The sequence below is a fragment of the Microcaecilia unicolor genome, chromosome 2, assembly GCF_901765095.1.
Source record: "Microcaecilia unicolor chromosome 2, aMicUni1.1, whole genome shotgun sequence".
Taxonomy (NCBI): domain Eukaryota; kingdom Metazoa; phylum Chordata; class Amphibia; order Gymnophiona; family Siphonopidae; genus Microcaecilia; species Microcaecilia unicolor.
Window position 1 is genome coordinate 93,306,427 of NC_044032.1, and position 27,968 is coordinate 93,334,394.

The 27,968-nt window shown below is 44.8% G+C and overlaps 1 protein-coding gene across 1 annotated transcript; it reads left to right on the forward strand.

Moving 5' to 3' along the window:
* Positions 1-1,599: 1,599 nt before the first annotated feature.
* On the forward strand, positions 1,600-27,877 carry LOC115462260 (granzyme A-like). Its single transcript, XM_030192270.1, has 5 exons — positions 1,600-1,660; positions 5,488-5,626; positions 10,763-10,904; positions 25,242-25,514; positions 27,719-27,877. Exons 1-5 carry the CDS (start codon positions 1,600-1,602, stop codon positions 27,875-27,877), a joined length of 774 nt encoding a protein of 257 aa, XP_030048130.1.
* The last annotated feature ends 91 nt before the right edge of the window (positions 27,878-27,968 follow it).

The window sequence follows — 27,968 nt, forward strand, 5'->3', positions numbered from 1 at the left end:
GGGCTGTGTTGGCATTGCTGTTCAGCAGTCGCTAGCGTGGCTTAGTAAACAGGGAGGGATGTTCAGGTGTCTGAAAAAAGAAAACAAAAGTAAAAGCCCATATGCACCCCTGTTCTTCTGCACCTGAATATGAGTCTGACATTAAACATGACCAAAACCGAGCTTCTCATTTTCCCCCCCAAACCCACCTCCCCACTCCCCCCGTTTCCTATTTCTGTTGATGGCTCTCTCATTCTCCCTGTCTCCTCAGCTCGAAACCTTTGGGTCATCTTTGACTCTTCTCTCTCCTTCTCTGCTCATATCCAGCAGATCGCCAAGACCTGTCGTTTCTTTCTTTACAACATCCGTAAAATCCGCCCCTTTCTTTCCGAGCACTCTACCAAATGTCTCATCCACACCCTTGTCACCTCTTGTTTAGACTACTGCAATCTGCTTCTTGCTGGCCTCCCACTTAGTCACCTCTCCCCTCTCCAATCGGTTCAAAACTCTGCTGCCCGTCTCGTCTTCCGCCAGGGTCGCTTTACTCATACTACCCCTCTCCTCAAGTCGCTTCACTGGCTCCCTATCCGTTTTCGTATCCTGTTCAAACTTCTTCTACTAACTTACTTTGTACTCACTCTGCTGCTCCCCAGTATCTCTCTACACTCGTCCTTCCCTACACCCCTTCCCGTGCACTCCGCTCCATGGATAAATCCTTCTTATCTGTTCCCTTCTCCACTACTGCCAACTCCAGACTTCGCGCCTTCTGTCTCGCTGCACCCAACGCCTGGAATAAACTTCCTGAGCCCCTACGTCTTGCCCCATCCTTGGCCACCTTTAAATCTAGACTGAAAGCTCACCTCTTGAACATTGCTTTTAACTCGTAACCACTTGTAACCACTCGCCTCCACCTACCCTCCTTTCCTCCTTCCTGTACACATTAATTGATTTAATTTGTTTACTTTATTTTTTGTCTATTAGATTGTAAGCTCTTTGAGCAGGGATTGTCTTTCTTCTATGTGTGTGCAGCGCTGCGTACGCCTTGTAGCGCTATAGAAATGCTAAATAGTAGTAGTAGTAGTAGTCTTGGTAAAAATTTAGGCACAGAATATGTGTTAATGAGTGCTGATACTTCAATTTTTGCTTGGGTACGCCGCGCTTACCGCAAAACCTTTTTGTGCATGTGTCAGGCATGTTTCTCTCTCCATTAGCCACAAGTTTTCTATGCATATAATCTGCTTTGTGCTCTTGTACGGTATTATACTCACGGTAGATGCCACACACACAGACATCCGCTCACAGCTCTACCAGCAGCCTTTGAGCATTGGCCCCTAAATTAGCATTTTCATCTTTTGACTTCAATATTTCCAATAAAGGGATATTTGGTCAATATGACCATATTTAGGAAACATTCATTATTGCTCTATGTTCCCAGAAGTTTATGAGATTTTCCTACTCATGGTGTAAACGGAAGTCATAACCTTTCCTGTGTGGTTAAGATTCATATTCTCTAAAGTGAAAGATTTGGCAATGTTTCAAAAGCCAAAGGAACCACATCCTTTTTCTTTTTAGTATATATTGAAAAGATTCAGGGACCAGAGCAAACAGAAGTTAAAAAGAATGGCCCTTGTATTAACTCTGTCTCTCTGTGCAGCTGCCTTTCTCCTGAATATCCATGGAGGTAAGTGTTTCTTTTATTTATTTCTAATCCAGAGATTTGTCTGCTCCTGGTTTTGAACTTCCATCCCAAAGCGGTGTAGTATTTGTAGTCCGTGATTCTATCCATTGAAATCAGTGCTGCAGGTCCCATAATGCAGCAGGATAAGGTTGCCAGAACTCCAGGACCGGCCAAAAAATTTCCTTCCTGGAATGGGTAACCTGGCAGCTCTGAAACTACCCCTAGCTATTTCTTTTGACTTTGTGTGGCTGTCAGGACCTATTGTTTTGCTTTGACTGTAGCTGCCCTTTTGTACTTCCCAAAAGCTGCTGCCCTAGGTGACTACCTAGTCCTGCCTAGTGGTTGAGCCAGCCCTAGATATAAGTTCAAAATCAGGACTGTCTGAAACTGGGTAACTTGGCTGCTCTGCAACTATGGAAGCAACACTATGTCAACATCTATGTTTCAATACATATATAGTAGATATTCTTTCCTCCTATGTATAGGTACCTCTTGCTCAGATTTAATGCATCCTACATTTAATTTAATTGATTCTAAACATTCATAAGCTGCCTTTCTTCCCCGATTGAAAATTACATCAGGATGGAATACAAATGTGTACACCACAATGACTGCTGCACATGATGGCTGATTTATATATGAAAATGATTTGACACCAGTTCCAATTCACTGCTGTGTTGCTGGATTGAAAGTTTCCAGATAAGGGCTTGTTGTGCCTTTTCTTGCCAGCATTTGAAACTTATAATGAACTGTTAAGACTTGCGACATGAGCAGTAATTGGAACAGTGCTTTTAGTGTTAGTCACTATTGGCACAAGGTTTCTGAGCAAACATCACCTGTAAACATAATGTTTTTCACTTTTGGGTTTATATATAGAAATTTATTGATTTATTGAGGGCCCTTTTACTAAGCTGTGGTAGCGTGCTGATCAGCGCACACGAATCCCATGCTAAAAATTAGTTTTTATTTTTTGGCACAGGAGGCGTGGCTATGGGTGGAGAGTAGGCATGACTAGCGTTAAGGTCCCGATTCTATATATGGAGCCTAAAATTAGCATGCATTAGGCAATCACACCTAAGCGTATTCTAAATACCACACGTAAATCTACATGCGGTATAAGTCCCTGCATGTAGATTTACGCACATTGGCCCGTAGTTTATAATAACATGCATAGATTTTGGAACGCCCCCGAAACGCCCATTTCCACACCCCTGAGCATTCACCTTTTTACCTGTGTGCATTAGAATTTAGGCGCTGTATATACAGAATACGCTTAGCACTGTTCATGTGTAAATTCTATTTTTTTGTCAATTAGTGCTCATTATTGCTTGTTAAGAGCTGTTAACACTTAACAGCTTGTTAAAACAATTCATTTCCCACATTCAGTTTAATTTTAAAAATGTTAATACACAGAACGTTTTAATACATGCAAACAGATTGTGCATGCATTCATTTGTGAGTTAATATGCATTACATTGATTGTGCACACACTGCTTGCTAATGAATGTACATTCCTAGAATACTGTTGAAACTTAGGGCCTGCGGTTTAAAATGATTTAACCGGGCAGGAGAGGCTGCTGCCTAATGATATCATACTGAGTAGGCAATGTCCCAAATGTCAGCGGGGAGACATTACCTTTTTTCATGCTTTTTGGTGATGTAGTGGCATTCAAGCATTTTGGAGGTCGATTCATCGATACTTAGGGATTCGTTCTGGTCACCGTGTAGTTTTTTCTTGGAAAGGAAACTCACTGAATAATTGGGAGGCATATGGGATCTCATATGCATTGGGGGAGAAGTGTATACTTAAGCATTGGATGCAAGAGGAGCCTCCCTCTTTTTGGTACTGAAGAAACAGATTGCATGCATTCATGTTATGGGAGGCAAGGGCTTCTAGGAATTCCCCCAAAGGGAAGAAGGGCTTCCATGTGTATCTGGAACTGTTATTTGCAAACTAGCTCCCATAAAGCAAGAAGCGCTTTACTGAATAGGTTTCAGAGTGTTTCCTAAGTTGGTGTTACTATATAAAGGGATGTTTTGGGGTTCTCTGCTTGGGTAGGGGAGAGTGGATTGGGAATAATAGACGTTATCCTTTCAAAGATGACCTGGGGTCATAACAGTCCAGACGCTGGGTCATCTCAGTTGTCTGTTTAAGATACAGGTAAAGGTAGGGTTGGAGAGGGGGGGGGGGAGCGATCCTGCATACAACTGTTGAACAGAAAATAGGGTTGAGTGGTAGGAGGGTAGCGGGAGGTTTCTCACAAAAAATAAAAGGGATCATATGATACCCAGTTTTTTGCTGGAAGATGTTTTTGCTTATTATTGTTATGCTTGCTCATTGTCATGTAACCGTTTGATGTCTTTGTCTAGACTTGTTGTTTCATTGTTAGATGTTGGGTGTTTTGATCCTGAATAAAAACTGTTAAACCTTAAATCGTACTGAGTGGGTTGGGAGCAGATGTTCAGTGGCAGTTAACTGGAGAGTTCCACTGAATATCTGCTCTTACTACCTTGGTGCTATTCAGTTCGTGCCACAGAGATCTGGGAGTGGATTTGGAGTGGAGTCAGAAGTTATCTGGTGCTCGGATAGCTAACTGGGCAAGAAGGACTACATATCCTACCTATGCTATCCGGGTACAGTGCTGAAAATTGGCCGTACACAAATAACATCTTGGTGCCATCATATTCAAGGTCAGTGCCCAGATAGGGGCTGGCACTGAATAATCCTTTCTAATGTAGTTAGTGATGGTCAGTATTTAATGCAGTCGTTCCCAATGTAGTCCTCAGAGCACACCCAGTCTCATCAGGTTTTCAGGATATATCCATAATGAATATTAATGAGTTAGATTTGCAGCAAAACTTCTCATGGATATTCATTGTGGATATTCTGAAATCCCAATGGGACTAGGTGTGCCATGAGGACTGGGTTGGGAATGGCTGATTTAACGCTGACCACTGTGCATATTCTGCGAAAATCTGAGCATGCGCAGAGTATCAGCATCTGGGGCTCAGGAAGCTGCTGCTGACTGTTAAGCTGAGCACAGGTGTTTCCTGACATCTTTGGGGCAGTGGCATAGTTACAGGGGGCCATGGGGGCCTGGGCCCCCCAAATTGGCTCTGGGGGCCCTGGTTTGGCTGGCAGTGGTTCCCAACCCCCAGCAGCTGAAGAGTTTGTCCCACGCTGGTCTTGCCATATTGTCTGCCCTGCTATTCTCAGTTGTGCCATGCATGCTCATTATAGTGAAACTGAGCATAGTGTTAGTCAGGGAGGAAGTCTTTTTTGTTGATTTTATTTAAAGTGTGAGGCAGTAGGTTCCTACATCCATGATCTCTTTATCTCTGGTACTCTTCATCTGCTTGCCCTAACTGAGACTTGGCTTTGCCCTGAAGAGATAGCTTTAGCCACAGCCCTGTCTCATTGAGGTTACCTTTTCTCCCATACTCCTTGCCTTGTTGGCTGCAGAGGTGGTGTCGGGCTACTACTTTCACCCTCCTGTAGATTATCACACAAATTATCTGTTATTGGCAACATTGCTACAAAGGTTTTTTTCAAGACCAACCTTCTGTAGTACAAGACTGGAAAGATTTGATATTGCCAAAGACTCTTGAAGCAAGCTATAGGACGAAACACAGTACTGTGTCGAGGTTTTGATCAATAAACTTTCTTAAGCATCAAGATTGCCTTCCTGGATTTCAGAGTTCTCCTCCTGGATGGATATCTGCTGGAACCTTCTTTGGTTCTCAGCCTGATATTCTAACCTATGTCTATATGTTTAGAACACAGTGAGATGTTTTAATAAGGATTTTATATGTTGTTGTTTTTTTTCTAGGATTAGGTGTGAAAATTATTGGAGGAAAGGAAGCAAAACCTCATTCAATGCCTTTCATGGTTCTAATTAAAGGCAAATATATATGTGGAGGAATTTTGATTGAATCCAATTGGGTTTTAACTGCAGCTCACTGTGAAACGTAAGTTCATCCTCTCATTCAGATGACTAGCAAATGAACTTTTTTTTTTTGTTGTTGTTACATTTGTACCCCATGCTTTCCCACTCATGGCAGGCTCAATGCAGCTTATATGGGGCAATGGAGGGTTAAGTGACTTGCCCAGAGTCACAAGGAGCTGCCTGTTCCTGAAGTGGGAATCAAACTCAGTTCCTCAGGACTAAAGTCCACCACCCTAACCACTAGGCCACTCCTCCACTTTGGGACCAAGCTCAGAAATTAGTGATGATTCCAAGGATTAATACAAAGATCCAAAGCTAATAGAAATCCTGCAGCGTCAAATGCTTGCTTATGTTATTGGTGCTATAGAGCTACATTAATACAAGCAGTACCATAGCTAGGGTAAGGGTAGGCAAATTTTATACTTCTGTCTGCAGTACCATTATATTTATTAGATCATTTTGTTTTTATTAGGAAAATTAGAACTACAAGATCATTAACCTTATTTACTTTTCCTTCTCTTAAAATTACGAAACGATTTAGGGCCCTGTTTACTAAGGTTCGCTAGCATTTTTAGCGCACGCTAAAAATGCTAGCGCACCTAGAGGGGCATAATCGACCAGAAACGCCTATCTCCATGGGCGTTAATCTCCGAGAACGGGTCCGTGAAGGGGCGGAGTGAACCGTATTTTTAAAAAAAAAATAGACGCCCATGCTTTATTCGCCAAGGTGTGAGCTGGGCGTTTTTGCTTTTCACCGATAATGGAAAATGAAATCGCCCAGCTCAAAAACGAATAAATGCAAGGCATTTGTTCGTGGGAGGGGCCAGGATTCATAGTGCACTGGTCCCCCTCACATGCCAGGACACCAACCGGGCACCCTAGGGGGCACTTTTACAAAAACAAAAAAAAAGGTAAAAGAGCTCCCAGGTGCATAGCACCCTTCCCTTGGGTGTTGAGCCCCCCAAATCCCCCTCAAAACCCACTGCCCACAAGTCTACACCAGTACTATAGCCCTAAGCGGTGAAGGGGGGCACCTACATGTGGGTACAGGGGGTTTGGGGGGGTTGGACGACTAGTAGCATTAAGCAGCACAATTGTAACAGGTAGGGGGGGGATGGGCCTGGGTCCACCTGCCTGACGTCCACTGCACCCCCTAACAACTGTTCCAGGGACCTGCATACTGCTGCTTGGGAGGAGGGTATGACATTTGAGGGTGAAAGTAAAAAGTTGTGAAACATCATTTGTTGTGGTGGGAGGGGGTTAGTGACCACTGGGGGAGTCAGGGGAGGTCATCCCCGACTCCCTCTGGGAGTCATCTGGTCATTTAGGGCACTTTTTGGGGCCTTATTCGTCAAAAAACAGGGTCCAGGAAAAGTGCCCTAAATTCTAGCTACAAACGCATCCATTATCGGCGAAGGGCGCCCATCTCTGTTCGGGTGATAACCACGCCCCAGTTCCGCCTTCACCACGCCTCCGACACTCCCCCGTCAACTTTGTCCGCATCCGCGACGGAGTGCAGTTGAAAGCGTCCAAAGTTCGGCTTTCGATTATGCCGCTTTATTTGTTTTTGTGAGAAGAACGCCCATCTCCCGATTTAGGTCGGAACTTGGGCGTTATTCTCGTTCGATTATAAGCTGGCTAGAGTGTTGCTTATTAAACAGGGCCCTTAGATTGTTTGACACTTTATTCTCATTTCAAGCAGCCTGTCTTGAAAAAAGAAATTTTAACCCTACTATTCTCTGCAACAAACTATTTACAATTTTGAAAAATTACAGAAGCTTATTTGTTTCAGAAATTTCTCACTCAATCTAATATTTAGGTAAGAATTATTTTATGTAGATTCCTGGACATGACCAGCTTTTATTGTTTTCTGCCTTGAACTGTGAGGTGTAGGTGGATTATTATTATTATTATTATTATTATTATTATTATTATTATTATCATCCCTTGCAGGCTGTGACACTGCATAATGTTGGAGATAGAAATGCACAGTCTCCATAGTCCTTCTGTGATAAATGAATAAGTAAAAATGTAACTAAAAACAATGGAAACAAACCACTAGAGCAGTTATTGTGAAAATATTTGTGAAATACAGTATTTAAAATCACCAAAACTCTGGTTAATGACATTTTCTGTGTATATTTCCCATGGTCTTGTGGGCCACATAAAACTCAATGGCAGGCCATAGGTTGCCACCCTTGAGCTAGGGGGTGAGGATTTTTCGGAAGAATAATACTTATTTTATAGTGCTCCTAGATGTATTCAACAGTGATAAGTATTAGGTACAATAAGTCTATTCCCCAAGAGCTTACAAACCAATGAGGTTATTATGAACCGTTAATGTACATTAACACTGTTATCGCATGTTATCTGCTACTGGGCCCTTTGAGCAATAACACCATTAACATTTTAAATGATTCCCAACCAAAGGTGGGTACTTGCAGCAACAAGAGATGAAGTGACTTTCCTAAGTGAGAGAAGCTGAAATTGAACCCTGGTTCGCAGTCCTTTTTCCTAGGCCACTAAAGTTGTGGTTTTACTTACTGTATGCTAGGATTTAGAGTCCATCTTTTCCTGAAGAAATGAGAACTGCATTTTCATGGAAGTAGCTGGTGACCCTGGTAGGGATATACGAACTGTCTGTGAGTCACTTTTGATTCTTGATTGAATAGACTCATGCCAATTGAGAGTATTGTCCAGATTCCCAAGCAGATTGAAACCAGGTACAGAAGATAATCCAGAATTTTATTATTAACTTTGGGACACTCAATGAAATTACATGGAAATACGTTTAAAACAAATAGGAGGAAATATTTTTTTTCACTCAAAGAATAGTTAAGCTCTGAAAATCATTGATGGAGGATGTGGTAATGGTTAGCGTATGGTTAAAAAGTTTGGACAAGTTCCTAGAGGGAAAGTCCATAATCAGTTATTGAGATAGACATGGGGGTAGCCAGTGCCTGCCTTGGGATTGGTAGCATGGAATGTTGCTACTATTTGGGTTTCTGCCAGGTACTGGGCTAGATGGACCATTGGTCTGACCCAGTATGGTATTATGTTCTTACTAGTAAATCAGGCCCGTTTCTGACACAAATGAAAGGTTTCCTCAGAGTGTGTATGTTTGACAGAGTTTGTGTGAGAGTGACTGTGTGAGAGTGAATGTGCGAGTGTGTGTGTGTGACATAGAGAGAGTGAATGTGGGTGGGAGTGTGTGTGTGAGATAGAGAGTGTGATTGAGACAGATAGTGTGAGAGTATGTGTGCGTTACACAGACTCTCTGTGAGACTGCTGCCTGGTGAATCTTTTCTGCCCTCTGCTCTGTGGTTTCTCCCTTCCGATATCTTCTCTCTTTCAGGCATTTGTGTTTTTATTTATTTCTGTCCCAAGGTTCTATTATCTTCTCTGTTGCTTCTGTGACTATGTATGGCTGCTTTGTAGTACGATGTCTTAGCCTTTTGCCGTCTGCTCTGCATCTTCTACTGATCTTTCCTGCTCTTTCTGAAATGCAGTTTGAAGGTAGAAACAATGCTGGAATCCAGTTTGACAGTGTGAGTTGAGTTTACTTCTTATAGGAGCCTGTAGTACTGTTCTGTGCTGTAAGCATAGTTCTGAATTGCAGTGCAAAGTGCCTGTCTGCGTCTGTGTTTCATTAAAAACCCTGCTGTTCAGAAGCATGCACTTTCCACATAGAGGTCTAATCTCTGCCCCTCTGAACTATACCAGCTCTGGCTCTTGTTTTCATCGGTGGCAATGTGGGGGTGGGGGTGGAGGGGGGGAATGGTGGTGATCCTGGGGGGGAGGGGCAGGACACGGTGTGAGAGGTGGGAGGGCAGAACAGGGCACGAGGAACTTAGCCAGCTGGCTGTTCAGATCAGCTGGGCTCCTAGGGCGGGAGGGCTCCGAGGGTGGGGCTATGAGAGCGAGTGTGATTCCTGTGGATCGTGTTGCTTTCTTGTGGTTGGTTAGTGTCGCTGGTGACGTACCAGGAAGTGCCGACGTCATTTCATCACACGGAGAGCACGAATGGCTCAAGGTTTAAGTGCCACGGAGTCAGCTTCAGAACATTGGAGGTGCTATTTATTTATTTATTTGCAGCATTTATACCCCGCTCTTTCCCACTCGAATAGCAGGATCAGTGCGGCTTACAATAAGTAGGTACAGGTATTACAGAGATAACACAATATTTGGATACAACGTCTTACAGAGATAAGCAAGTTGTAAAGAAAATGATAAGATGACGAAATATGGGGGCAGGATTAAGGTATGGTTAATGTTAGTGGTGTGGATTAGTGGTGTGGTTAGGTACTAAAATTAAGTTGGGTCGTTCGGATAGGATGCCCTGTTCCATTTGCATGTGTATGCATACCTAATTGTTGCCAATTAACATCAATAATTGGTTATCCTTCAATTATTGCTTGTTAACTGCACATTAGCAAATTGAGCTGTGTGCATCTCTCGTGATCACGACCAAATCTGGGCACCATATATTGAATCTGGAGGATAGTGCACACTCTTTCCCAAGGAGTGCAGATGTGCAAACTAGTATACATGCATACTAGTACAGCGCATGAGCATACAGCGCATGAGCATCCTCTCAGGAAAGAGTGTGCACTATGTGCAAATAGTGTGGCCTCTAAGAAAAGATCATACAATGAGGTCCTTTTACAAAGGCGTGTTGAAAAATGGCTTGCGGTAGGGTAGGTGTGGGTTTTGGGCGCGCGCAGAATCATTTTTCAGCGCACCTATAAAAAAGCCCTCTTTTTTCCCGAAAATGGACGTGCAGCAAAATCAAAATTGCTGTGTGTCCATTTTGGGTCTGAGATCTTACTGCTAGCCACAGACCTAGCGGTAAAGAATTTGGGCGGAAATGACCGACGCACGTCCGCTACACGCGCCAGAAAATATTTTTCAGACACACGTAGCAGACGCACACCAAAATTGAAATTACCACTCTGACACGCAGTAACTGGGCGCGCATAAGCGCCTACGCGGCTTAGTAAAAGGGGCCCTATGTGGGCATCATGAGCATTCTTATGGGTGAACAATAGTCATTTGAAACAACTGCCCATCCCTAGCATATACATCCACATATGCTTCGTTATTTTGCCATGATGAATTCATTTAGAAACATGCTTACCTAGAGCTTACTTTATTGTAGGGATAAGAAAACACAGGTATTCCTTGGGGTTCATTCGATATCCAACAAAAAAGAGGAACAACAAAAGTTTTTGATAAAGAAAAGGATACCACATCCATGCTTTGACAGAAAGACACGTGAAAATGATCTTATGCTGCTACAAGTAAGTATCTTGCACCTGTTTTTAGATGACCAGAACATGACATCAAACAGAACAATGTTGAATTACTATGTTTATGTTTATCTTTTATTGACTTATTTAGTAGGATTTATTTACTGCCTTTTTGAAGGAATTCACTCTGGATGGTTACAGTAAGAATAAATAAAACATAACTTCATTATAAGAGCTTGATATACTGCATTATGGAGTCCTTTTAAAAAGCTGCGGCAAAAGGGGTCCTGCACTGGCAGCAGGTAAAAGGCAGGGTTTTTTTTAAAGAAATGGACGTGCGGCAAGTGAAGCACTTGCCATGCGCCCATTTCGGGTAGGAGCACTTACCTGGCGGTAACCGGGCAGAGCGGGGCACTGCCCGATTACCAGCGGGTAGCATTGGAAATGGCATATGCTGAGGGTGGGAACTACCACTGGGCTGCTGCGGTAGCCTGGCAGTACTTCCCTTTCAGCGAGCGGCAAGCCCACATTGGGCTTACCGCCGCTTTATAAAAGGGCCCCTAACTGTCTTGCAGGCCAATGAGATGTACATTAAAAACATTTTGGAAAAGCAGAAAAGGAATGCCAATATACTTATAGGAAAGGTCAAACAAACATACTTGTAATAGTATAGAGAGAAAAAGGAGCTAGGGCAGGAAAAGAAAGTAGTCCAGGAGAGTATCTACCATAGACCAGGGGCGTAGCCAGACTTCCATGGGAGGGGGGTCCAGAGCTTGAGGGGAGGGGCACATTTTAGCCCCCCCCCCCGGCGCCGCCTCCCCCCCCCCCCCCGCCATTGTTCTCTGAGTCTGACGTCCTGCACGTACAGGAAGGAACGTACTGCACGTACTGTTGAAGGAAGAAGACTTTTCTGAGTCTGACTGCAGCAGAACGGTCGGAGAGGACGTCGGCTGGCGGGGATTGGGGTCCCCCGCCAGCAAAACCGAAGGTAGGCGGCAGTGGGGGAGGGTTCACGGCGGGAGGGGGGCGGCAGAGATGGGGGGCGGCAATGGCGGCGGGGGTGGGTTCGCCGGGAGGGGGGTCCCGACTTAAATCTATGGGGCCCAGGCCCCCTCAGGCCCCACGTAGCTACGCCACTGGCATAGACATACTTCTGAGCATATGCTTAAAAATAAAATTTTTAAAATGAGTTTGTAGCAAATTTTAAACCTGGAAAACACTTGTTTAGCTCATACAGAAGGGGGAAGATTGTTCCAAAGATGGGGCGCTAAAAAAAAAAAGAGACCAATGCTGGGGTTTACTAAGCCAGAAGCGCAGCTGGCTGTGTGCTAGTACTGAATGGACTGCGTCAGCAATGCCACGCAGGAGCCACTAGTATAGCTTAGTAAACAGACCCATGAATGTCTGGTTGATTTAAGGTATGCTGAGTGAGGTGCAGGTAGTACCATATGGTGAGCATCCTCGCTCAGCATACTTTAAATCAACCACACATTCATGGTATAAGGTATGCTGCATGGTTTTATTTATTTATTTTAAAAACTTCTGCAAAATCCTAGGTTCTTGGCTGATCACAGATTATACATTCATAATATGTTAATCACATAATACCACGGACAAAAACAACACAATAAAAAAAACAGTAAGCAAATTACATATAATAAAAGCTTCCATCTTCTTAATTCAGACATGTACCCTGCATAAAAAAAGAGAGTTTTAGTTCTCTTTTAAATTCTTTCATGCAGGGGTGTATCTAGACCTGACATTTTGAGGGGACCAGAGTTAAAAGGGGGGCACTAACTCCACATCACCTAGCATCGAGTTAACTCTGCAGTTCCCATAGTTCCACAACCCACACAACACCAGCCCAACCCAGCATCACTTCACCAGTGTCCCCAAAGTTTTTTGTTTTGTTTTGGGGGTTTTTTTTTTACCTGGAGAGTCGGGATTCTCAGTCTGGACTCTGGAGTGGACAGCAGACAGGGCAGTGTGGAGCCTGGAGGACTACTGGTGCTGCTGCTGCAGTGATAGGCAGGCTAGGCAGCGGATGGTGGCTCTGTTCGGTGGTGGGCTCTTCAGTGCTCCAGTCCTCCTCCTCTGGTGAGTGGTAACTGGTTGGCGCGAAGTTCGCGAACCCGAAGTTGTGAGGCATGAGGCGGGTCACGGTGAGCAGCCAGCCAGGGCGGCAGTGAGGCATGACGAGGTGGTGAGCAACAGGGAGGCAGGGGGAAGATTGTGGAGTCGGATGGCCGCTGACCTGGACCAGACTAGATCAGGCCAGACTTCAGCGGGAAGGACCGTATGGATGTCACGTCGTCACAGAAACAGAAGCACGTGGCCCTGGACCCCCCTATCGCCTCTCTCAATCGCTGCACCGTTCGCGCTGCTGAGTCCATACAACGTGCAGGATGTCAGACTCACAGAAACAGAAGACCGCTCTTGCAGATCCGCGCCGGAGAACAGGACTTGTTCGGCTGGCGGCACCAGCAAAGGTACCAGCGGCGGCGGGAGGGGGGTCGAAGGCGTTGGCGGTAGGGGGTCCAGGGCCAAATCTAGGGAGGCCCAGGCCCCCATGGCCCCACGCAGATACGCCCCTGCATTCATGTCCCGAATCCTTCTCAGCCTCTAAGGTAATTTGATCCAGAGCAAAGGACCTGCAATATAAAGACTGAGTTCCTGAATTCAATTGATTTTATCACACAATATGACAGATTGATTTGCTGATCTCAAAGATCGTGTAGGTTGATATAGGCAGGACTTTTGTTGTGCTGGTACGTACCGGTACAGAGTACCGGCACCTTTTTTTCCCCGGCGAGTCCTGCACCCTTCCTCTCACTCCCCTTCTTATTTTTTTTACGGACTCGGCAGCGCGAACGGTGCAGTGATTGAGAGAGGCTGGCAGCGTCGGAGCTTCCCTCTGCGATTCCCGCCTATGCATCAGTGGCGTAGCCAGAAGTCAATTTTTGGGTGGGCCAACAGGTTGGATGGGTGGGCACTAGACAGTGGTGTGCTGGTAAATGTTTAACAACAAGCTCTCTCCCCGGTCCACCTCTGCACCCCCCCCCATCCACCTGTGCACCTCCCCTCAAAATTGCAGAGCTGGCTATAGCCGGGGAGAGAGCCTGGGGGGGGGGGGGGGGCAATGCATTACTGTCTCCAGGAAAAAAAAATGAAATGATCCCAGGTTCCAATTTAATTCATGTTTAATGTGGGATAAAATGCCATAAATAAGTAAATAAATATAAACTTTTAATGTTGAGCACCTGATTCTCAAAGTGGACATATTCCAAACACTAATGAAAATAAAATGATTTTTTTCTACCTTTGTTGTCTGGTGACTGTTTTTCTGATCATGCTGGCCCAGTATCCGATTCTGCTGCTATCTGTCCTCTTAACTCCGTTTCCAGGGCTTCCTTTCCATTTATTTCTTTACTTTCCTCCTTTCTTCTTCATTTCTTGCTCTATATCCATAAGTAAAAGCTGGGTCCTCTGCAGACTTGACTGTCTAGTGGATCCAGCTTCTGCCTATTTTCTTCATCCATGTGCAGTTTTTCTCCTCTCTTCCTTTTCCCTCATCTCATCTCCTTCCTCATTCTTCCCTCCCCTCCATCCTTGTCCAGCATTTCTTCTCTCTCCCTTCCCTCTCTTCCATCCATGTCCAGCAACCCTCCTCTCCCCTTCCCTCCATCCAGCAACCCTCCTTTCCCCTTCCCTTCATCCAGCAACCCTCCTCTCCCCTGCCCTCTCCTCTCCCCTTCTTCCACCATGTCCAGCAACCCTCCTCTCCCCTTTCCTCCATCCAGCAACCCTCCTCTCCCCTGCCCTCTCCTCTCCCCTTCTTCCACCATGTCCAGCAACCCTCCTCTCCCCTTCCCTCCATCCAGCAACCCTCCTCTCCCCTTCTTCCACCATGTCCAGCAACCCTCCTCTCCCCTTCCCTCCATCCAGCAACCCTCCTCTCCCCTTCTTCCACCATGTCCAGCAACCCTCCTCTCCCCTTCCCTCCATCCAGCAACCCTCCTCTCCCCTTCTTCCACCATGTGCAGCAACCCTCCTCTCCCCTTCCCTCCATCCAGCAACCCTCCTCTCCTCTCCCTTCTTCCACCATGTGCAGCAACCCTCCTCTCCCCTTCCCTCCATCCAGCAACCCTCCTCTCCCCTTCTTCCACCATGTGCAGCAACCCTCCTCTCCCCTTCTTCCACCATGTGCAGCAACCCTCCTCTCCCCTTCCCTCCATCCAGCAACCCTCCTCTCCCCTTCTTCCACCATGTGCAGCAACCCTCCTCTCCCCTTCCCTCCATCCAGCAACCCTCCTCTCCCCTTCTTCCACCATGTGCAGCAACCCTCTTCTCCCCTTCCCTCCATCCAGCAACCCTCCTCTCCCCTTCCCTCCATCCAGCAACCCTCCTCTCCCCTTCTTCCACCATGTGCAGCAACCCTCCTCTCCCCTTCCCTCCATCCAGCAACCCTCCTCTCCCCTTCTTCCACCATGTGCAGCAACCCTCCTCTCCCCTTCCCCCCATCCAGCAACCCTCCTCTCCCCTTCTTCCACCATGTGCAGCAACCCTCCTCTCCCCTTCCCTCCATCCAGCAACCCTCCTCTCCCCTTCTTCCACCATGTGCAGCAACCCTCCTCTCCCCTTCCCTCCATCCAGCAACCCTCCTCTCCCTTCTTCCACCATGTGCAGCAACCCTCCTCTCCCCTTCCCTCCATCCAGCAAACCTCCTCTCCCCTTCTTCCACCATGTTCAGCAACCCTCCTCTCCCCTTCCCTCCATCCAGCAAACCTCCTCTCCCCTTCTTCCACCATGTGCAGCAACCCTCCTCTCCCGTCTGCCCTGTTTCCTTCCTGCCCCCCCCCCCGTACCTTTAAATATTACAGTTTTGCTGGAGTCGCGGGCAGCCGGCATTGAAGACATCGGCAGGCTTACGCCGGTTCCAGCAGCCTTCCCTTCCCTCGTTGCAAGTCGGATGATGGCTCCGCCCTCGTAGAAACAGGAAATACGTCAGAAGAGGGCGGAGCCATCATTCGACTTGCAACGAGGGAAGGGAAGGCTGCTGGAACCGGCGTAAGCCTGCCGATGTCTTCAATGCCGGCTGCCCGCGACTCCAGCAAAACTGTAATATTTAAAGGTACGGCGGGGGGCGGGGCAGTGGCGGGCTGGGGAGGCAGATGCGGGATCGGAGCTCAGCCTGCTCCCTCCGCTCCGCTGCCTCCACTGCTGGGTGGGCCTGAACCAAAACTGGGTGGGCCTGGGCCCACCCAGGCCCACCCGTGGCTACGCCCCTGCTATGCATAAACAGGAAGTTGAAACAAAGTAGGCGGGAGTTGCAGAGGGAAGCTCCGATGCTGGCAGCCTTTCTTTATCGCTTCACCGGCTGGCTGGCAGGCAGTGGAGAAGGAGGATGGACTGGGGGAAGAAGAATCGCTGGACGTGGATGAGAGGGGAGGGCAGGGGACAGAGGAGAATCACTGGACATGGATGGAGGGGAGGGCTGGAGAGAGAGGAGAATCGCTGGGCATGGATGGGAAGGGAGGGCATGGAAGAGAGAATTGCTGTACATGGATGGGAGGGGAGGGCAGGGAAGAAAGAATTGCTGGATGTGGATGGCAGGGGAGGGCAGGGGAGAGAGGAGAATCGCTGGATATGGATGGCAGGGGAGGGCAGGGGAGAGAGGAGAATCGCTGGACATGGATTGCAGGAGAGGACAGGGAACAGAGGAGAATCACTGGACGTGGGAGGGGAGGGCAGGGGAGAGAGGAGACATGCTGGACATGGATGGAGGGGAGGGAAGACAGGAAGGAGATGCACTTGGATGGGAGGGCAGGGAAGAGAGGAGAAATGCTGGAAATGGATGGAGAGGAGAGCAGGTGATAGAGAATTGCTGGACATGGATAGATGGTGGAGTTGGCGGGGAGAGAGGAGAAATGCTGGACTTGGATGGAGGAGAGGGGAGAGAGAATTATTGCTTTACATGAATACAGGGGAGGGAAGAGAGAGGAGAAATGCTGGACATGGATGGAGGGGAGGAGGGAGGAGAAGTGCTAGACATGGATGGATGGATGGAGGGGAGGAAAGAAAAAAGAAGAAGATGCACATGGATGGCGATGAGGGAAAGGGAAGAGAGGAGAAAAACTGCACATGGATGGAGAAAATAGGCAAAAGCTGGATCCATGTTATACCTCCTCTAGTCAATTCCATGGAGGAGGACCCAGCTTTTACTTATGGATGTAGGGCAAGAAATGAAGAAGAAAGGAGGAAAGTAAAGAAATAAATGGAAAGGAAGTCCTGGAAATGGAGTTAAGAGAACAGATAGAGAGCAGCAAAATCAGAGACTGGGACCAATATGGATAGAAAAACAAGTCACCAGACAACAAAGGTGGAAAAAAATCATTTTATTTTCATTAGTGTTTGGAATATGTCCAGTTTGAGAATTTACATCTGTTGTCTTATTTTGCACTGGGTATACTGGAGCTGTAACACCTTACAGAAATTATTTATAATGAAAAAAAATCATGTTATTTTTTTCTCCAATACTAGTATAATATTTTCAATGATGTCTTCATATGTGCACCATGGCTAGTATAAGGGATGTGGCTAATGTGGGTGTGGCTATCATAGGGGTGGAGTCATATGTGGTGACCCCCCCATAATGAGAACCAGCACCTTTTTTTCTACAGAAAAAGCACTGGATATATGTGAAGCTTCACAGCAAAAACCTTAGAAACCTTTTACTTTCTGGAGAATGCTAATATTAGATAAGGTTGGATATATTTTCTGTTTGGACTGATTATTATAGCAACCTCTGTGACAATTACGGCTGTATTGCCATTTATAAGTTTATCTTGTAAATTATAAAAAGTTAATAAAGAAATTAAATAACAAAAAAACCCCTTAGAAACCTGTCCCATTATTATTTAAAAAAACATACAAATGATCATGAATTGTATTCTGTTTTCAATAGGGGGCCTTTGCAATCTTATTAAACCCATTACAGTAGTCAAAACAAGGTGATACAAGGCTTTGTACTACTGTCTGAAAATTACATGGTTTAAGTAGATCCTTTAAACACCTTGTAAAACACAACGTTAATGATTTTTTGTGTCTGAACTCTCATTGCTAAACCTGAAGGAGTGGCCTAGTGGTTAGAGCACATGCCCAGTTCAAATTCCACTGCTGCTCCTTGTGATCTTGGGCAAGTCATTTAACCCTCCATTGTCTCAGGTAATAAATTAGATTGTGAGCCCTCCTTGGACAGAGAAATACCCAGTGTACCTGAATGTAACTCACCTTGAGCTACTACTGAAAAAGGTGTGAGCAAAATCCAAGTAAATAAATAATAAATTACTTGCAAATTACTTAACTTATGCACTATTGGGATAGATAGGAGGAGGTTCCATGATAGTAGGCCTTATGGGCCAAGCAGACATTTTTAAAATGAATCCTAATTTCAACAGGTAGCCAATAAAGACAGAATAATAGTAGAGTGACATGATCAAATCTCTTGGCATTATATAACAATCGAGCCATGGTGTTCTGTAAAGTTTGTAACCTTTTAAGTTGGGATATGGCTAAGCCAGCATAGTAATCATCAATGCGTAAAATGAGAAAAGCATGCACGAGTGTATGAAATGCAGAAAAGTCAAGGATAAGAACATAAGAATAGCCATACTGGGTCAAACCAATGGTCCATCTAGCCCAGTATCCTGCTTCCAACAGTGGTCAATCCAGGTAACAAGTAGCTGGCAGAAACCCAGTTCATAGCAACATTCCATGCTACCAATACTGGGGCAAGCAGTGGCTTTCCTTGCGTCCATCTCAATAACAGATTATGGATTTTTCCTCCAAGAACTTGTCCAAACTTTTTTAAAACCCAGATACGATAAATACTGTTACTACATCCTCCGGCAATGAGTTCCAGACCTTAACTATTCCTTGAGTGAAAAAATATTTCCTCCTATTTGTTTTAAAAGTATTTCCATGTAATTTCATTGAGTGTCTCCTAGTCTTTGTACTTCCTGAAAGAGTGAAAAATCGATTCACCTTTACCCATTCTACAGCACTCAGAATTTTGTAAGCCTCAATCATATCCTCCCTCAGGTATCTCTTTTCCAAGCTGAAGAACCCTAACCTCTTTAGCCTTTTCTTCATATGGGAGGAGTTCCATCCTTTTCATCATTTTGGTTGCTCTTCTGTGAACCTTTTCTAATTCCGCTATATCTTTTCTGAGATATTGTGACCAGAATTGATCACAATACTCAAGGAGTGAGCAGATTTTTCGAAGACCATCCAGTTTATTTTTGAACGAGAAGGCCGGCCATCTTCTGACACAAATCGGGAGATGGCCGGCCATCTCCTGAAGCCGGCAAAATCGGTATAATTGAAAGCCGATTTTTGCCAGCTTCAACTGCTTTCCGTCGCAGGGCCAGCCAAAGTTCAAGGGGGCGTTTCGGCAGGGTATGGAAGGTGGGACGGGGGCGTGGTTATGAGATGGTTGGTTTCGGCCAATAATGGAAAAAAGAAGGCTGCTCTGAGGAGCATTTCGCCGGCTTCACTTGGTCCATTTATTTTAGTACATAAGTACATAAGTAATGCCACACTGGGAAAAGACCAAGGGTCCATCGAGCCCAGCATCCTATCCACGACAGTGGCCAATCCAGGCCAAGGGCACCTGGCAAGCTTCCCAAACGTACAAACATTCTATACATGTTATTCCTGGAATTGTGGATTTTTCCCAAGTCCATTTAGTAGCGGTTTATGGACTTGTCCTTTAGGAAACCGTCTAACCCCTTTGTAAACTCTGCCAAGCTAAACGCCTTCACCACGTTCTCCGGCAACGAATTTCAGAGTTTAATTACGCTTTGGGTGAAGAAACATTTTCTCCAATTTGTTTTAAATTTACTACACTGTAGTTTCATCACATACCCCCTAGTCCTAGTATTTTTGGAAAGCGTGAACAGACGCTTCACATCCACCCGTTCCACTCCAACTGAGCAGATGACCACCGGAGGGAATCAGGGATGACCTCCCCTTACTCCCCAGTGGTCACCAACCCCCTCCCACCAAAAAAAAAAATTAAAAATCATTTTTTTGCCAGCCTCAAATGTCATACCCAGCTCCATGACAGCAGTATGCAGGTCCCTGGAGCAGGTTTTAGTGGGTGCAGTGCACTTCATGCAGGTGGACCCAGGTCCATCCCCCCTACCTGTTACACTTGTGGTGATAAGTGTTGAGCCCTCCAAACCCCCCTAAAACCCACTGTACTCACATGTAGTTGCCCCCTTCACCCCTTAGGGCTATGGTAGTGGTGTACAGTTGTGGGGAGTGGGTTTTTGGGGGGATTTGGGGGGGCTCAGCACCCAAGGTAAGGGAGGTATGCATTTGGAAGCAATTTCTGAAGTCCACTGCAGTGTGTCCTAGCGTGCCCGGTTGGTGTCCTGGCATGTCAGGGGAACCAGTGCACTACAAATGCTGGCCACTCCCACAACCAAATGCCTTGGATTTGGCCGGATTTGAGATGGCCGGCCTCGGTTTCCATTATCGGCGAAAACTGATGTCGGCCATCTCAAACCTGCCCATCTCTGACATTTGGCCGGCCCGAACCATATTATCAAAACGAAAGATGGCCGGCCATCTTTTTTAATAATGTAAACTCCCTGGTGGCAGAGCAAGGTATTACAATGCTGGTACCAAATATGTCACAGTGTTTCCCCAAAATGACTCAATATCAACCAGGGAGTTTAACAATAAAAAGAAAATATTTTTTTATTATTTGAATTATATTTAAATGCTAATGAAATTTTACCAACTTGCAAATTTAACGTATGCATTTCAATTACAGATTTGCAACACAAATCAGTTTAGTCTCTAGAATCATTGAGAGCATCCTCAGATAAGTATAAATATTAGTTACATAAATCATTTAGGTACATTAAATTCCACAAAACACCAGACTCTTCAAAGTCTCCCCTCTCCTGTCCCTCAGTCCCCTGGAGACCCCCAAGGATCTCAACATGTAAGTTTTCCTCTACTCTTTTTTTCTTCTTTTAGTTATCTCTCACTTATTGTTCAGGTTTCCTTTACTATTTTCTCTTATGTGCACTTTTTAAAATAGTTTCAGTCACTTAGCTGCTCTCTTTGTTTTCTCTCTCTGGCTCTCTTGAACGGTGGGTGCCTTTTCTTTCAGGTGATGATCTCCAGCATCAACTTTCTTCCAGCCTTTCCCTAGTAACATGTTCTCACCAATACAGCTCCTTCCCAACTGCTAGCCTGAGCTGTTTGTCACTCTCCTGAGAGTTCCATCAGCATGCGGAACACTCAGCGCATGCACACAGACCACTCAGTTTCACTGCACTGCTCACTATCTCTATACCAGATCTAGAAGGAACCAAGTTAATCTTTTAAAATTTAACCCATAGGGTTACATTCGGGCTGGCAAAATAAAATAAAATGTATATAATAAACTTTTTTTTCCAAACACCACCCCAAAACCAACACCCCCTTAGACAAACCATATATCCAAACACACTATTCCATCTACATTTGTCTAATCAATACATATTCATCTATTACCAACATTACAATTTCCATGCACTTTACCCACATATACATTTAATTTTTACATGCCACCCTTTTTAACTTCAGTTTTTATCACAATTTGTTTAGGTGATGAATATGTTTCAATATACTTTTCTTTTACTACAAGCACAATAATTAATTACAAGTTATCTCCTGTTTGCACAGCCTCTAGCATAAACCGACAAGGTTGTTTCTGGGTAACCCCCAGTCCTTTCCTCAGGTCAGAGTCACCTCTCAGCCACAAAATGTCTCTTCTTTTTCCTCTTCTTGAAATCATAGGTCTTTCCTTGCATCTTCTTACATGCTTCTCCGCCTTACACTCTCTGGCTGGATCTCTCTGACTGAAGTCCAATTCTCCATCTGTACCTTTTCGTCTCGCAGGCCAGGAAAACAGTTGCAGTTCTTGCCCTGCAACAGACTCTAGCTGCATCTCTGTCCATTTATTCTCTTTGCTTTATTTCTTTAGTGTGTTTCTTGATCACAATTTTCCTCAATTTATTCTTGTATTTATTTCCAGATTCTGGTAACTTTTTCTTCAGTACCATTTCTTTTCTTACTGAACTGACTGTCCATTCAATCTCTTCTGAATGTGCTGATTCACTTATTTCTGACCATATTAAATTTTCAGGACCATTTCTCTCAGGATTTGTTTTCTTTACATCATCAACATCTGCCTGGAGATTTCTGTTTTCCACAAGGGGTTCAAAAATTTCCTGCCGCTCCAACATCTCCTCCTCCAGAGAACTCTCCACATGGAGCTCTTCCTCTTGCACAGGTTCCCTGTGTGGTTGTATCACCGGAGGATCCTCATTTACTACTTCTCCTTCTGGCAGCTCGACTTCATCAGAGTGAGAGAACAATATTGATTTAGGAAGTGATTCTACCAACTCAGGAACTGAGGCTTCTGCATTTCCATTCCCCTCTGCCACTGGCCGCTCTTCTTCAAACACCAGAACTTGTGACTCCATGTCCTGCTGAACACCCGAATTTTCCACAATTTCCTCCTTTTTCCTTCTTTCTTCCTCAACCAGCTTTTCAAACGCCCTCTCGATCTTATCTAATTTCTCTTTCATCAGTGCTAGTAGCTGAGCTTTCTTCTGTCTTTGAAGCAACTCCTCAGACGAGAGGGTCAGGATCTCAGTGGTCTGATAGACCTGGTACCACTGTGTTGGACTAGACCTGGGTTGCCGGACCTTTCAACTTCAGGGCTTGACTCATATTCCCACAGGCCTAGGTTGCTGCTTCTGGTTGCCATGGACCTCTGCATCCTGTCATGATGGAGGTCTTCCACTGCCCACTCAGCTCGGCAGTGTCACCAGAAATGACCTGCTTGACCACACTTATGACATATGAGAGGCCTACGGTCCCTGCTTCTGGTTGCCATGGACCTCGGCATCCTCTCATGATGGAGGTCTTCCGCTGCCCACTCAGCTCGGCAGTGTCACCAGACATGACCTGCTTGACCACACTTGTGACATATGAGAGGCCTCCGGTCCTCTTGAAATGAGAACCTCCCAGCTTTCTCACACCACTGTCCATGATGCCAACCTGCATTTTTTCTACAGTATTCTTCTTCTTCCCAGTAATCATCTCTATTATAATCTGCTCCTCGATCCCAAAATCTTCTCTGTTTCTCCATTCTGTGGCTGGGAGTGAATTCAGACCCTCGGGGGACCTAAAAATTAGCCAGAAAGAACCCACTGATACACATTCCACAATACATTTTAAATTTACAGGCAAGGCCACCCCCAGGGTGTTAAGTGGGGTGATTTATCCTGTCCGTGACGCCAATTGTAAACCCCCTGGTGGCAGAGCAAGGTATTACAATGATGGTACTAAATATGTCACAGTGTTTCCCCAAAATGACTCAATACCAACCAGGGAGTTTAACAATAAAAAGAAAATATTTTTTTATTATTTGAATTATATTTAAATGCTAATGAAATTTTACCAACTTGCAAATTTAACATATGTATTTCAATTACAGGTTTGCAACACAAATCAGTTTAGTCTCTAGAAACATTGAGAGCATCCTCAGATAAGTATAAATATTAGTTACATAAATCATTTAGGTACATTCAATTCCACAAAACACCAGACTCTTCAAAGTCTCCCCTCTCCTGTCCCTCAGTCCCCTGGAGACCCCCAAGGATCTCAACATGTAAGTTTTCCTCTACTCTTTTTTTCTTCTTTTAGTTATCTCTCACTTATTGTTCAGGTTTCCTTTACTATTTTCTCTTATGTGCACTTTTTAAAATAGTTTCAGTCACTTAGCTGCTCTCTTTGTTTTCTCTCTCTGGCTCTCTTGAACGGTGGGCGCCTTTTCTTTCAGGTGATGATCTCCAGCATCAACTTTCTTCCAGCCTTTCCCTAGTAACATGTTCTCACCAATACAGCTCCTTCACAACTGCCAGCCTGAGCTGTTTGTCACTCTCCTGAGAGTTCCATCAGCATGCGGAACACTCAGCGCATGCACACAGACCACTCAGTTTCACAGCACTGCTCACTATCTCTTTACCAGATCTAGAAGGAGCCAGGTTAATCTTTTACAATTTAACCCATAGAGTTACAATAATTTGGTTCGGGACCGCTGTTTGCGGTGCCGGCCATATAGATGGCCGCTGCCGTTCGATTATGCTTCTCCATAATATCCAGCTTGCAGTACATTTGAGATTTGTTTGTGGAAAGTAACACCTAAGTAAGTAATCCCCCTGTTTACAAAGCCACGCTAGCAGCTGCCGATGCAGCAGCCGCTAGCCGATAGTGCGGCTTTGTAAACATAGGGGTAAAAGAGTTAACTGTCGAGATAGATGTATTGAAAAGACAGTCGTGCAGCTGCTCTCAGCACCCCAGCAAGTAAGAAGAATGCACCTGGGGGGGGGGGGGTTGAAGGTGATGCACCGGGGGGGGGGACTGTGATGTACTGGGGGGATGCTGCACCTGGGGGGTGTCTTGCTGCACCCGGGGGGACGGATGTTACTCCACCCGGGGGGGGGGGGGGGTGCACAGCGGCGATCCACAGCCGACCAAAGAACACCACTGCACATGATGATGAGAAAAGAGAGAGAGAGAGAGTATGTTTATGTTTCTGTGTCTTTCTCTGGTGAGCTTAGTGTCATATAGAGTTTCCCTTTGATTGGAGAAGTCCACTGCTACATATGTACCTGTGTGCATATTAAATGGAATTAAGTTTCCAGTCTATAGAATTTACCCCAGTAACTATTTAATTACCTGGACAAATTCCATTGAAAACTGCTCTAATATTGCCTCTACTCTTTCTATATCCTTTCAGAGGCATCAAAGAACACTAAGAGGTAGACATTCAGCTTTCAGCAGTCCATGGTTTTTTAAGCTGCTTACAGCTGCAGGCTGAATTAACCCAGGAGATTCAATGCCAGGCTATATCTGGGCTCTGCCATTGAGTATATGGGTATGTGCAGTCGCCCAGTAGTTAACCAAGCAGTAGCTGATATTCAGACCGATGCCCGGTTAGCTCAGTGGATAAAGTTAGGACAGCTGACTGAATATCACTGCTAACCAGTTAATTCTGACTCTGCTCAGGCTCCGCCCCCAGAATGCCCCGGCACTAACCAGACAATGCCTAGGCAGTCACAGTCAATATTCAGTGGCATTACCCACTTAAGTGCCACTGAATTTTGGTGGATGACCAGCTCAGCAGGGTTCAACCCTATTGAATATCGGGGACCTAAATATTTTCTTTTTCTTGACATTAACCTCAGACACATTTCCACTAATCATCATACAGTGGCTTCTAGATTTTTTAGATTTTTATTTTCATTTGTCTTGCAGCTGACTGGAAATGCAAAGCTCAATAAAAATGTTAAACTTCACTCACTACCAAAGAATGGAGAAGACATCAAAGCGGGAACAAAATGTGAAGTAGCTGGATGGGGAATAACTAATAATAAAGCCACGTCTGGTTCAGACAAACTAATGCATGTGACTATTACCATTCTGGACAGACAAATGTGCAATGATAAGAAGCACTATAATTGTAATCCTGACATTACAAATAACATGTTCTGTGCTGGAGATAAGAGAGGACGAAAGGATACTTGTAGTGTAAGTTCAAGAGACCTACTTGGTATTTAATGCAAATTCTAAATTTAAAGAGTTTGAGGAAAAAACAATACTGAATCAAGAGTCCTAAAGAGATGGAGGTGGCAGAAGATAGAAAAAGATGAGCTCTGAAAGCCTCTAGTAAGAAATATTGAGAGTTCACATTATGCTTATATTTGAATACTCTATCATACTTAGACACATAGGCATAAAAAAACTGTAGCCCCACCCATAGATGTGGCTGTAGTATAGCCAACCCCTTCACCTGTGAACCAATGAATGAACACAGCATGTTAAAACTGGGGGTTCATTTTCAAAAGAGAATAATGTCCAAAAGGTGGCATAAATCTGCATCCAAATTGGTATTTTCAAAACCAATTTTTAGATGTTTTTCCATGAAGTCCATCAGAAGTGCATTCAAATCACAAGGAGGGGCATCTTAAGGGTGGAATCTGGGCATTCCTAACACTTTTTTCTGCCATAATAGAACAATACAAAAACATCCAGGGCTATAAATTGGACATTTTGGTCTAGACTTGGTTTACTGATGAATAAGCCACAAAAAACAGCCCTAAATGACCAGATGACCACTGGAGGGAGTCAGGGATACCCCCTCCCACCCCACCCCACCCCCCAAAATGTGATTTAAAACATTACTTACCAGCCTAATATGTTAAACTCAGGTCTATTAGAGCAGCATGCGAGTCCCTGGAGTAGTCTAGTTGTGGGTGCAGTGTACTGCAGACAGGTGGGCCCAGGCCCATACCTTCCCCCTACATGTTCCACTTGTGGTGGAAACTGTGAGCCCTCCAAAACTCACCAGAAACCCACTTTACCCACATATAGGTGCCCCCTTACTACTACTACTACTATTTAGCATTTCTATAGCGCTACAAGGCATACGCAGCGCTGCACAAATATAGAAGAAAGACAGTCCCTGCTCAAAGAGCTTACAATCTAATAGACAAAAAATAAATAAAGTAAGCAAATCAATTAATGTGAACGGGAAGGAAGAGAGGAGGGTAGGTGGAGGCGAGTGGTTACAAGTGGTTACGAGTCAAAAGCAATGTTAAAGAGGTGGGCTTTCAGTCTAGATTTAAAGGTGGCCAAGGATGGGGCAAGACGTAGGGGCTCAGGAAATTTATTCCAGGCGTAGGGTGCAGCGAGACAGAAGGCGCGAAGTCTGGAGTTGGCAGTAGTGGAGAAGGGAACAGATAAGAAGGATTTATCCATGGAGCGGAGTGCACGGGAAGGGGTGTAGGGAAGGATGAGTGTGGAGAGATACTGGGGAGCAGCAGAGTGAGTACATTTATAGGTTAGTAGAAGAAGTTTGAACAGGATGCGAAAACGGATAGGGAGCCAATGAAGGGTCTTGAGGAGAGAGGTAGTATGAGTAAAGCGACCCTGGCGGAAGATGAGACGGGCAGCAGAGTTTTGAACCCTTCACCCATAAGAGCTATTATATTGGTGTACAGTGGGGGGTGGGGTGGGGTGGGGGAGGTAGTGGGTTTTGGTTGGGTTTTGGAGGGCTCAGAGGACAAGATAAGGGAGCAAATGTGAGATGTGTACCTGGGAGCATTTTTATGAAGTGCACAGAAGTTCTCTCCTGGGATGTCTGGGGGACCAGTCTACTAAAAATGCTGGCTCCTTCTATGTCCTAATGGCATAAATCTCTACATTTTGAATTTATTCATTTTTTTCCAAAAATGGACCAAAAAAACAAAACAATAAAGCACAAAACCTTGTTCGAAACAGTATTTAAAAAAAAAAGTTGGACTTAGACATATCGAAAATGCCCCTCCATGTAACTTTGTAAGTCTATGTGTTTTGAAATGAGAACCGGAGCAGACTATAAAAATAATTAAAATGAAACAATGTAATAACCATCATGCACCACTACCCTTCCTGAAAGAAAACAAATTAGTGGGAGTACGAATAGCATTTATGGTCATGACAACTCCATCATTACGTTTTTGACTAAATCCTGCATAACTAGCCAGCACAGTGGAGCATGGAGACAGACCAAGTAATACAGCAGATCCTTTAAACATGCATAGAGACCATTAAACAAAACTACCACATGATTATTTTATTATCTTTCAAAAGTGTAGTCTTAGGAAAATAGATCTGAAATAAGGCCAGAATTTTAGAACATTTCTAAGGTTTTGTAGAGATATTTGTGAAGAATATTTTCTGTTGTTTTCCAGGGAGATTCCGGGGGCCCTTTACTGTGCAAGGGCATTCTTCGAGGCATCACTTCTTTTGGCCACAAAACATGTGGTGATCCTAAGAAACCTGGAATTTACACCCGTCTTACAGACACCTATCTGTCATGGATCAAGAAAACCATAGGAGGCGATTTCTAAAAGTTTTTTTGGGGGGGTTCTGGACAGTAAATTCTCAGTCTGGCTATATTTTTAAACCTATTAAAAATCTACAGTTGCAACTAACAAACCC